The 12,247-nt window shown below is 43.6% G+C and overlaps 1 protein-coding gene across 1 annotated transcript in view; it reads right to left on the bottom strand.

Moving 5' to 3' along the window:
- PRKAR2A (protein kinase cAMP-dependent type II regulatory subunit alpha) overlaps nt 1-11,759 on the bottom strand; it is a 72,169-nt gene extending 60,410 nt beyond the window's left edge. Inside the window, exon 1 of the mRNA XM_054180599.1 lies at nt 11,321-11,759. Within this exon, the coding sequence (XP_054036574.1) occupies nt 11,321-11,573 (253 nt within the window). The 5' untranslated portion in view covers nt 11,574-11,759. The remainder of the gene's footprint in view (nt 1-11,320) is intronic.
- Between the last annotated feature and the right edge of the window lie 488 nt (nt 11,760-12,247).

Genomic DNA, 12,247 nt, shown 5'->3' with positions numbered 1-12,247 from the left:
GTGTTGGGCCAGCATGGATGTCATGCAGCTATACTCAGGTCAACCTGAGCTCACAATGGGTATAACCAGAGGTACCTAAGTAGGATTTAAGAATAGCATCTGACAGCTAAAACAGGAGGCATGGAAAAGCCCATAGTTCTTTGGCTGGGTCATTTCTAATTTCATTATCAGTTCCTGCTGTCATTAGTAATGTGGATGATTAAATACAGGGGGGTTTTACATAGAACAAAGCTGGACTGGGTCATGCTGTCATCTGGTTTGATCTATGTAGAAGAGCAAGGAGAATTTCAATTAGAAACACCAGCATCAAGCATCACTTCAAGCTGATTCAGAGCCTAATCTCACACATCCACATTTAATTCAGGGTATAAACACACTTGCAAATGTGAGGCAGGACATGCTGGTTTAATGGTATCCTGGGCTAGGTTAGAATCAGTGCTGCCAGCTTGAGGGAGGTGGTCCTTTCCCTTCTACTCAGCCCTAATGAGGTCACACGTGGAAAAGTGTGTCCAGCTCCAGGACACAGACATCTGGATAGAGTCCATCTAAGGGCCACAAAGATGATTAAAGAGATGGAGCATCTCTTCTGTGAGGACTAGCTGAAGGAGCTGGGACTGCTAGCACAGAAAATATAGGGCTCAGGGGAGTTCTTGTAAATACCTGAAGGGAGAGTGCAAAGACAATGGAGCCAGGCTATTTTTAGTGGTGGCCAGTGACAGGATGAGAGCCAAGGGACACAAACTGAATGACAAAAGGGTTCATCTGAACATGGTAGAACACTATTACTGCAAGCAGTGGTGCAAGTTGTCCAGAGAGGTTCTGGAGTCTCAGTCCTGTGGGATATTTAAAAGCTATCTGGGCATGGTCCAAGGCAACCACTTTAGCAGCCCTGCTTAAACAAGGGAGTTGGTCCTACAGAGGTCATCAAAACCTGTACTTTGCTTCTAGTTAAAGCTCCAATGGCAAGAAAGCAAATAGAAGTAAACTTCATTTGCAGACAGATGCAATGAGGGACCTTTTCCCAGCTAGGTAACTGTATTTCAGACATCCCTTTTCCAGGTATAGTAGGTTTTGGGCTGTTTGGGTTCAATCTGTTCCACTTTTTTTAAAGGAGGGAAGCAGAAAAGGTGGAAAGAGAAGAGACTGATAAATAGCCCAGGCTTCTACAACTTCCTACCAGGGGCACATTCTCCACATTTGCAGACTGAGCACTCTCTTGGGCGTGATGACCCTACTGCAACATACTAAACAAGTTCTTACTCTGCTAATGCCACATAAAAGCCATCAAGCACCCACATCCTGGACAAACCTCATCACACATACCAGCCCTCCAAGCCAGTGTCACAAAATGCATCTATTATCAGCAGATCATCTATGATAACCTCAGCATCCTTCCTCATGTCACTGTTTTCTAGGACTTAGCACTCTATGCTGTAAACATCACCACCACCAAAGTCTGTCTTGTCTGAAGAGTCAGTGAATGACCTTTCCCAACCCCTTTTTTTCCCCCCCTCAAAATCCCACATATTTAAAGAGCTGTCTCAATTCTTCTTGAAGTCTGATTTTTGACAATTTCCTTAATTAGGTGCTTAAAAAAACAGACTGAAGATGTGTTGATTTGTGAAATAAAAACCCAAAAATCATGTATTCAAAGAACCAGTGTCCCCATATGTGTTATGTTAAAAAAACAAAAGTGGGGGGTGGGGGGGCATTTGGAGGGAAAAAATAAAATAGTATCATGCATTGTGCCACATTTGCTAATAACCAAAGACAGAAAACTTTGGTCAGTTGATCCTAAAAAGTTCTGCATAAATTTGCAACTGAAGTTACTGGTTTTCTAGTTTAAAAACAAACAAACAAACAAACAACCCCAAACCAAAACCAGCCACAAAAATCCCACACCAACCCACAACTTTTCTCCTATATACAGATTTATCTCAGTGAAGAGGGGCAGAAGAGGGGCAGAAGAGGGGCAGAAGAGGGGCAGAAGAGGGGCAGAAGAGGGGCAGAAGAGGGGCAGAAGAGGGGCAGAAGAGGGGCAGAAGAGGGGCAGAAGAGGGGCAGAAGAGGGGCAGGCATGGGTTTGACTTTAAAAAAGTTTATACTCTTAATCTGGGCAATTTTTAGGTTGTGATATCCAACCAAATTATGAGGAAAAACAACTTTTGTACCACATCTCAATGTATTGCATAGCTTTTCTTCCTTCAGATTTACACCTCTAACAATATTAAGTCAACATTCATCAAATCCACACAAGACAGTTCCAGCAACTGTGCCCTGGGCACTTTCACAGAAAGAGGATTTGGGGAGGAAGAGGCAGGGTGATGACAGACAGATTTGTCCTGTCTCCTAAGAAGGGATAACAGTAAAAGTGGTTATGTTCTCCCCAAACCAGGACAAGTCCTCTTTTATAGAATCATTTAGGTGGGAAAAGACCTTCAAGATCAAGTTCAATCATAAGCCTAACACTGCCAAGTCCATCACTAAATCATGTCCCTAAGCACCACATCTGCAATGCTCATTGAATGCTTGAAGTCCCTGCAAGAGGGCACAAGTTAACATTCATCCTAACATTCAGATGCAGTAACAAGAAATTTCAAGATGAGTACTTGTGGAATCTTACTCCTACTCTTCCCCAAAAGTGTCAAACACAGAAGACTGTATATTAATCTATTTTAATGAGACATATTTCATACCTTATTCCTGAGAAAGCTTTGAGTGCTACAAATACTATGAATTTTAATCAGAAACGTTGACAACATGAAATGTCAAAATACCTGCTTCAGAACAATTGCTTAAAAGGAAAAAAGAAAGAAAGAAAGAAAAAATGTTAACTCCATTATCTTTGAATTTTCATTCCAGGGCTGTCCAGGAGGCATCCTTCATAGCAAAGTATTCCCCTCATGCGTGACAAAGTGAGATTGACCAGTTCCTCACTCTGCAGCATATCCTTCAGGAAGCAATTCCTCCTGAATGATCAGGACCAACACAAGTGTTGCCACAGAAATTAAGGTGTTTACTGGGACCCAAACAGGAAAAGACCCACACAAATATTTTTATTTTTCTCTTCTTAAAATCCCTTCCATGGAATAGAATTTTCCCAATAGGAAGCAGAGGACAATATGCTATCCCAAGGGAGGAAGAACCAAAATGGAAATGAAGGGCCACTGTGACATCCTGCTTTTTAACAGCCTGTCAATATGCAATCACCAAGAGCAAGGAATTTGGCACCACAGGCTACTCAGAAACACATAGGAAAACTATAGAATAGATCCTGAAATCAGTTTAGTCTTCACACAAACTCCATACACGTTTTCAGAATGCTCTGCCACAAGAGCAGCAGCGCTTTAAGCTTTAGAACCCTCCACTGCATACCACTGAAACCTAACATCATGGCAGTTGGAAACTGAATTCCCTCAGGCAGGCACACCATTCCTGAGAAGTAAAACTACTCTTCAAGCCACCCTCAGAAAATGAACAGGAAATAAGAGGGAAGAGCAAGGGTTAATTAAAAACCAAACAAGCCACCCAAATTTGTTTCTTGTTTTTAAATTCTCATAAAAGCAATGCTACAGAAAGAATGTGTGCAGTCCCATGTGCCTTTACGACGGGCTGCTCCTAGAGACATCATCCCCCTTCAAGGGCATTGCCAAGTCTATACTCAGAGCAAAATTGCCACTACTCATAATCTGCAATTTCTGCAGCAAGAAGAAATGCCCTAGTATGGAAAGGGCTGCCTGTGAAACTGTTACAAAGGCAATGCTGGGCTTTATTATACATAACTTACAGTATATTTATGAAAGAGAGGCCAAATCCTAGCAGCATGATAACTGTAAGACAGGCTTGCTTTCTCCTAAATCTCCTCTAAGTATCCTGCCCATTAAAGCACAGAAAATACTGCTGCCATGGCCACAATTTTGACAGCTTCACAGACAAATAAAGGAACACCAAGCAGCTGCTCGTTCTGTGTAACAGTTTCTGGAGTTTCTACCTCACAGTCATTCATTTAGGTCATTACTTTCAAAAGAAATGGATCTTTCTACCCAAGAATCTCATAAGCACATGCCCTTGAATAGAATGAGTACCTTGGAGCAAGTGTCTTTTATGCATCAGTGTTCCATCTCAAATTCTCCACTAGTTACTTTTCTAACCAGTGTTCTTATGAGTTATGATTTACTTTGTCGGCTTCACATTACAGCGACGCATAAAGACACCAAAAATGCAGAGTGCAGCAGAGTGCACACCATTTGCTGGGGAACTGATGGTACCTCAGGAAAAAAAAAATAAACCAATATGAATCAAAGAATATTGTTACATATCAAAGAAGTAGTGATGAAAAGTCAGGCATGGAACACAAAGATGCAAGTGCCGTAGCACATCTAAAGGAATCTAAATGCCCATTACGGAGGCAAGAATAGCATTCCTCTTAAAGAGGAGCCAGCATCTTTGTTGCATTTGTCACTGCCTCCCTCTTCTTTCACAAAAACCTATGAATGATCATTCATGAAGCTGAAAATGTTACTGAAGCAAGTAAGAAACATTCATAGCTCATCTTGGCTACACTTCTAGCCTTCATCTGAATAATGAGCAACTGCTCTTTGTTAAACATTAATGCTTTTTAATAAGTGACTGCTGAATAATTTGAAGTGAGCTTGTTCTCTGTTGTCTCCTCCTCTTCCCCAAGATCTCCATTGTTCTATTTTAGGTAAGAGGATACAACTAGACTTGAGTATTGGCAAAAAGGGGAGATGGCACTCTGCAACGCTGACAGAATTGTCTCAGCACTCTAATATTAGTTTCTTAAATGGGAAAAAAATAGCACAGTTAAAAAGAAGACAGTTTTCAGTACGATATTTAGTACTGCAATAAAATAGTTTCCTTTAGCTTAATTTTAGAATCAGCTCTAAGCATCTAATTTTAGAAGCTTCATACAATTTTTCTTTAAAAAGAAAACAAACAAAAAACCCACACCTTTTTTGATATGGAAACACAAGTTACTAAGAATTCAGCAATTATTTACTAAAGCTAGTTATTCACTTCCTTTACAGGTAGTTGCACTCTTTTTACAGCTAGTACAGAGTAATGCAGTTTCTATTTACCTGAAGTAACAGCAGGATACTAAAAGTGCAGAAACCGAGTCTAGAATTTAATTCAGCAGTAGTTATAGCTAGTACCAAAAGCTCTTTCAGGAAACATCAAGCTTAACAGCTAAATCTGAAGTTACCAGCAAGCCACAGACCACAAACACCAATTTAAAATAAATTTAAAACAAACAAAGAAACAAAATTACTGCTGTCTTCTGTGATCATCCTAAATGTGAAGAACAATTGTGTCAAGACACTAAGAGTAAAGTGGAATAAGAGGACACTTTTCTGGAGAGATTACAAGACCTGCCTAATGGATGCTATAGATGTAACATCCTGACATCAGCACTGCTGTTTTAAGTAACTCTGTTATGTCAAAACAGCAAGAAACTGATGTTGAAAACTAACACAGGAGTTCCTCCTTCCTAACATATATTCAGCAATCAGCAGTGGTATCTGCAGATTTCAGCTAATTCATCCTCAATTCTATTTCTCAGCCAAGACAGCAGCAGCTTCTACTCCTTCACTTCATACTTTGAGTTCTTTTATTCTCTCAGGCAAGAATAACACATTACAGCTGTATTTTAATTAAATGTTCATTTGTAGTGAAAATTACTAATGAAACATTCATTCAGACTCCACTGAAATACAAATGGTGACATCTTTAGAGCTACATGACTTAAAGAAGTCCTAGTCTAACCTTGTAATACAGCATGTACTGTCTGAAGAACAAATGCTGAAAAGCCAGTCTTGTGTGATAAGCAAATACAGAAGCAAAAAAGAAAACAGCTTTAGACACTTTGCTGAAGCAATGAGAGAAGTGAAATCAGCCTTCCTTAACACTTAGTTTATCTTCAAAGTTCCCTTGTGTGAACAAGATAAATATAGGGAGTGAGGTTCCATCCCTGTTTAATCCTTCTGATGCAAGTCAGTGAGCTCTGTCTTTGCAAAAGCAGAGACGTGTGCAAGCACAATGGTCGTCTTTCACTTGGTATTTCTTCTGTTAAACACATTCAATACATTACACAGCCAAGACCTATCAAAATTAGAAAATTAAATGTAAAAATATACTCCTCTTAAAACATGGGTGCAACACTAATACTTTACTTGGTAACTGATTTCAAGTTATTGATAGAGACCAAAGAATAAATAAAACTAAAGCTTCTTCTACACCTTCCGGGTGCTAGGCTTGCTTACATAAACTGTAAGCCTGTTACAAAGCATGCACATCTTTTCCTTTCTATACTAAACTCCAAGGCTTAATACAGTTAGATCATAACCTAGAGCTTCTTCCTCCATCTCCCTCAAAATCAAGAGACTACTTAAACAGAGAACAAAACGCCTTTACCATCAAGCTGGGGGGGTGATGTAGCACTAGTAATTATCAGATGATTAAAGTGCCTACTGTGCTACCTGGACTTGAAATAGAGTAGCTGATCTTTGGCCTGAGTTTGCATCATACAATAAAATAATATTGACCAAAAAATAAATATATATAAATATGCTCAGCAAAGAGATGTTCTTTTAATGTTAAGGACTAAAAAGAAACAAACACCCTATAAAACAACAACAGTAAGAGAGAGTGACTGTGCTTTATTCACAGTAAATTAACAATTACAGGGGGAGGCAGGTGAAAGTACTAGTGTGAAGTTCGAAGTACTTTCATTTTGAATGGGATGGTATTGCACAGAACACCTTCAATAACCAATGAATCAGAAAGACATCTGAAAACTTGGAACAGTATTCCTCAGAAGCACTACCATTCTCCTGCTAGCCCTTCAAAGGTCTTAATGTCATTTGACTTTTATCATTCAATAAATTTCCTTGAATTATTTCAGGGAAAGAGCAGAGAGTTATGCCTGACCTGTAAACTGGCACAGACAAAGCATACATGCATTCTAATTGATGGAACACAGCAGCTCCTGAGGAATTCCACAAGTCATATCAGCCAAGTACAGAATAGGGAAACATAAGCAAGTGACACTTTAAAAAAAAAAGACTACAAAACCATTTTAACATTAAGCACCATGTCAACAATGAAAAAGATTAAGGATGACAAAGATTTCTGTATCACATCCAAAATCTGATGATGTCAAAGTGCACTTCCCTACCCTTTCTGCTCATATATTCTATCGATGCTTTAAAGATGACAGTGAGAAACAAATTGCTGAATTTCAACCAAGAAGCTCAGGGAAGAGCTGAACAGGATCTGCTCCCCTGTTCATCCAAACTCATATGCACCATTTTGCTTCATAACAATAGAGCATACTGAAGAGGACTGTTTGATAAGCAGTACATTAACAAGTGTTCTCTTTCGCTCAGAAAACAGCTGAAGAGAACACAATCTTTCCCTCAATATCAGGGTGAAACCCTGGGAAGGAAAAAATCTATTTACACTGGAATACATGCCATTAGTTAAAATCTCTGAGTTGCTCAAGTTAGGACATATTCCAAAAAGTTCTTTAGTGCCAGTGGTAGTTATATTTAGTATCTCCAAGAATAAACACTGGTGGGTTTTTTTGTTAACTGATTGCTACTACAAACAAGGAGAAATACAATGGAAAGTTAGATGCGTAGCACCTTGTACCTTTGTGCAATTGCCTCCGCCAGCAAGGAGGGAAAGCTGCCGGCCTTCTTTCAGAGATTCAGAGTGGTTAGAGTCAGAAAGGACCTTGAAGATCTAGTTCCAACACCCCTGACATGGACAGGGACGCCCTCCAAAAGACCAGATTGCTCAAGTCCTCATCCAACCTGGCCTTGAACGCCTCCACAGAGGAGGCATCCACAACCTTCCTGGGCAGCCTATTCCACTGTCTCACCACCAATGCTGTAATTTCTTTCTAATATCTAGTCTAAACCTACCTTCCTTGTGCTTCAATCCATTCCTTCTTATCCTGTCACTACAAGCCCTTGTAAAAAGTCCCTTCCCAGCTTTCTTGTAGACCCCTTTCAGTTCTGGAAGGCTGCTATAAGGTCTTCCAGAAGCCTTCTTTTCTCCAGGCTGAAAGTCCCAACTCTTGCAGCCTGTCCCCACTGGGGAAGTGCTCCAGATCCCTGATCATCTTTGTGGCCCTCCTCTGGACCCATTCCAGTCATCTGATGTCCTTCTTATGACAGGGGCACTAGAGCTGAGAGCAGTACTCCAGGTGAGGTCTCATGAGAGCAGAGTAGGGATGTGCTTCTTGCTATGGGTTTCCTAATGACATCACTCAGTCTAAAGCAGTGGAAAGGCAATTTCTGTGGCTTTAATTACACAGCCTTAACACATCCATTCAGATCTTCTCTGTTAAAATTACAAGTGTCATGGTCAAGGACACATTTTAAGAATACACATCCGTCCTTGGTTACATCCTCAGCCTGGTTTTTGAAGTTGTCACTTTCCATCTTTTCCCAACTCTATATAACAACCATATAAAGGCTCCACAGAAAGGTTTTCCCTCTCCACTATGCTCATTTTCTTTACACTCATTCCTTACACTCCACTCTGTTGAACAACCACATCCTGACACAGTGAAATTAACTGAAGTCTTTCCTAAATTGTCCAAGACAAAAAAGGGGCAATCTTAATAAACAGTACTGGGGTCTGTTGAATGAGATCATCTGAGACTCCCATTCTGTGTGCTTTCTACCTTTTTAAATAGTAAGGAGTCTATAAGCACACAGCATGTAGTCTTCCACAACAAGGTAGAAGTCTTCAACTATCTATAATAGAAAACACAAGCTATCAGAACCTCTGACTTAACGTTTTCTTGACAATAAAATCTTCTGTGACAGCAGTCAAATGGAACTCTGAAAAATACATACCCATGGTTGACTGACACCCTCACTGTTAAGGCAAAAAAGAATTGTTTCCCTGATCCCGCAGAGAGACCCTGGCCTGCTGTCAGACAGAACATGGCTCTCTTCCTCCCCCAGGTCTTTGAAGCTGTAAGGAGGGAACAGCACGGCTTTTGAGTTAAGAAGCAAGACAGCATTACTGACAGCGCCACTTGCCTCAAGGGCTCTGCCTAGAACAAGCGACACTGACCGGTCTTCTTAATTTAATTTCCTCCCTAAAATACAAGGATGATAAGCAGAAACTTGAAGCAAACAAACCACCCTTATGCTTAGGGCAGCCTCACCACATAAAGCTGTATTTGAATAGCTGCTTGCCACTATCAATATTTTAGATTTTTATCTGCAAATATTTCCTCTCAGAGGATCCTTTCAGCTGCAGCTGCCAACACTCATCAGGAAAACTTTACACTTACTTCCCTGAAAAAGGCCTTTCAAACCCTTAAAAAAAAAATATATATAAACTGATTAAGAAATAGAAATTTGCTATGGCATTAAAAGCTCCAGTGGCACAGGGTTGGGTTTTGGTTTGTTAGTTTGGTTGGATTTTTAAGGAAAACACTCAGATATTGCACATACTTAAAAAAATAATTACCTCCAACTATCAAGAGCAATTTTTCCAGTCTAGAACTTTATTTTGAAGTAACATATTTTACAGGAAACTAAATTCTCATATATTTAGTGATGCTTGAAAATACCGCTGGCATGAGCTGCAGGACAAACAAACTAATTTGTAATTGTTAGCATAAATCTATGCTCACACTTGCACATCCCCTTAACTCCAATACAGTCACTACCAGTGTAATCTTCACCTTTCATCTTGTCTGTCTCATGCTCTAAAAAGAAACTGTCTCTCATTAGAAAAAAAATAACCATTCCTATCTAGACAGTAATTGCAAACTGCTTTTTAATTCATTTTGACTGCAGATTTTATTCTTGTCCTCTTGCAAGTTCCATGTCCTCTTTAGGTTGTGTATTTTCAAGAGGAGAAGCTATGTTTTACCTTGCAAAGTTCCCAACCTGAATGGGCTGCAAAAACAACTGGTACTCTCAGTGTTTCCTTAACAGAAACAATTACTTGTTCCACAGTTTAATTCCATCTTGTTCTCCTGACGCTATTAACTAAACATAAGAGCACACTGCGTCCACAGGGTGACATACAGTAATTGCTCTAAAAGAGGAACCTCTCTCAATAAAAGTCAGAAACCTTTACTCACATCGTAGGTCAAGGGCACAATACCTCCAAATGAGGGCACTGAAAGTTTAAGGAAAGCACACCTTTTCTTGCCTCTTTCTTTCCTCTTAAGCTACCTTCTAGTAAGGAGAGAACAGTCAGCAATTCCAGGTCCAAAATTCTGGATGTGCCAAGAAGTACCATTCACAAACCTTTTAAGTAACTTTTTGCAACAAAGTTCAGTTACAGTCCAAATTATAAACACTGCACATTGCACAATAAATACAGTACATTTTCACAGAGTACAAACAGAAGTATCATAAATGGAAGTTTCATTGCCCAGCTCAGGCATGTATCTTTTCCCTCTTAAGAGAGTTACAGTATAAACAGGAGTATACAGGTGGTTTTGAATTCTCATTGTTTAGTAATCAAGTTATTTCAGTGCTTCATAATAACCACTTCAAATATGAAACAGTGGCAATAAACATCCCCAGCTTCAGTGGGGAAAAAAACACGCTCGTCCATAATGATTTAAAGACAGAAATGTAAAGATAAGTGCAGAAGAGATTGCACAGTAACACATGATCTTCCGTATCACATGCTTGGCAGTGTGCTCAATTCACTCTGATAACCCCGGCCAGACCCCAGGCGTAGTTTTGTCCGCTACACGACAGCTCTGTACATCTGCCTCCTGACACCTCAACCAGGGAAAGAGGCTCTTACTGGAGTCCACGGGCCTAATGCCAGGGCGAGCATGGGTTCCCCCCAAGATGACACTTCTGCAGCCGTGCGGCTTCCCCACCGCACAGCCGACACCCTGCAGAGCCACCGAGAGGGAGGGAGGGAGCGAGGGGGAAAGGGAGGGAGGGATCCCGCTGACGGCGCCCGGCAGTGCCCGCCGCGGTGCAGCGGGAGGACGCAGCCGGAGCCTTCCCCACCGCCCCATCCATCCCGCTCGCTCTCGCCCTACAGCCCCAAGCCAGGGAAAGAGCACGGAGGACGGGGCGACGGAGGCGCCCGGCTGCCCTTCCGGGCTGCTTCCACTCCAAGGGCAGGACCTGCTGCTCCCAGCTCTTCCTCACCGCCACGGGCAGCCCGCCGCCGCCGCCCCTCACAGCCTCTCCCCCGCTGCCACAGAGAGCAGTCACTGGCAGCCCGTCACAGCCTCTCCCCCGCCGCCACGGGCAGCCACGCACAGCCTCCGCCACCCCTCACAGCCGGCACTCACGCTCGAAGTCGGAGTCGGAGTCCTCGTTGCCGCGATCGGGCTCCTCGTCGCCGTTGGACTCGGTCTGCATGGGTTCCCCATCGAAGGTGACAAGCAGCCGGCCGTCGCCGGCCGCCTCCTGGTCGCGGGCATCCAGCAGACGGGTGAAGTAGTCGGCGGCGAAGCGCAGGAGGTCGGCCGGCCGGTGCCGCAGCACCTCCACCGTGTAGCCCTGCAGCAGCTCCGTGAGGCCCGGCGGGATCTCGATGCTCATGGTACCGGGGACCGAGGAGGCCGCCGTCAACCCCCCTCTGCGGCCGGCTGTGGCGGGCTCAGGGCCTCCCTCCGCGGGCGTTAACTGACTCCAACCGCTCCGGTCACACGAGCCGCACCGGAGGGGAGGGGAAGTGGGGGGGGACACGGAGCGGACACGGGACGGGAGCGGCTCCGGCTGCGCAAGCGCGGGAGCGGGGGCGGGGCCAAGGGCCGCGCACGCGCCGAGCTGGGAGGTGTGTGCGTCACAGAGACGCGCGGCGGGTGGTGGCGGCGGCTTGGGGGAGGAGGCGGCAGGGGGGTGCAGGGTGGGGGCGGCACCGGAGGGGGCCCAGCGGGAGCCGGGGTCCCGGGAGCGGTGCGGTGGCAGTTCGCGGTGGCAGTGCCGGAAGGGGACGGGTTGTTCTTGTGTGGAGTCCGCGCTTCTGCCCTTGCGAAACGGGGTTGAAACCGGCAAACAGCCGTCCCGGCGGTCGGAAGGGGGTTCGGAAGGTGTTTGCAAAGCTGCCAACCACAGCTGGAGGTGTCGGTGTGGGGAGGGTGAAGGTCAGCCCCAGACGCTGGGGCAGACCCCACCCGTGACCAGGCAGCGCTTGGGCTCTGCAGGGCGTGTGCGCGCAAGGCGGGGGGCTGCGGCTCCTGCTGCTTTGTGTGTTGAGTTATTTCACACCAGTG

This window comes from Dryobates pubescens, chromosome 1 (assembly GCF_014839835.1).
Source record: "Dryobates pubescens isolate bDryPub1 chromosome 1, bDryPub1.pri, whole genome shotgun sequence".
NCBI lineage: Eukaryota > Metazoa > Chordata > Aves > Piciformes > Picidae > Dryobates > Dryobates pubescens.
This window is presented reverse-complemented; position numbering and strand designations above follow the sequence as displayed.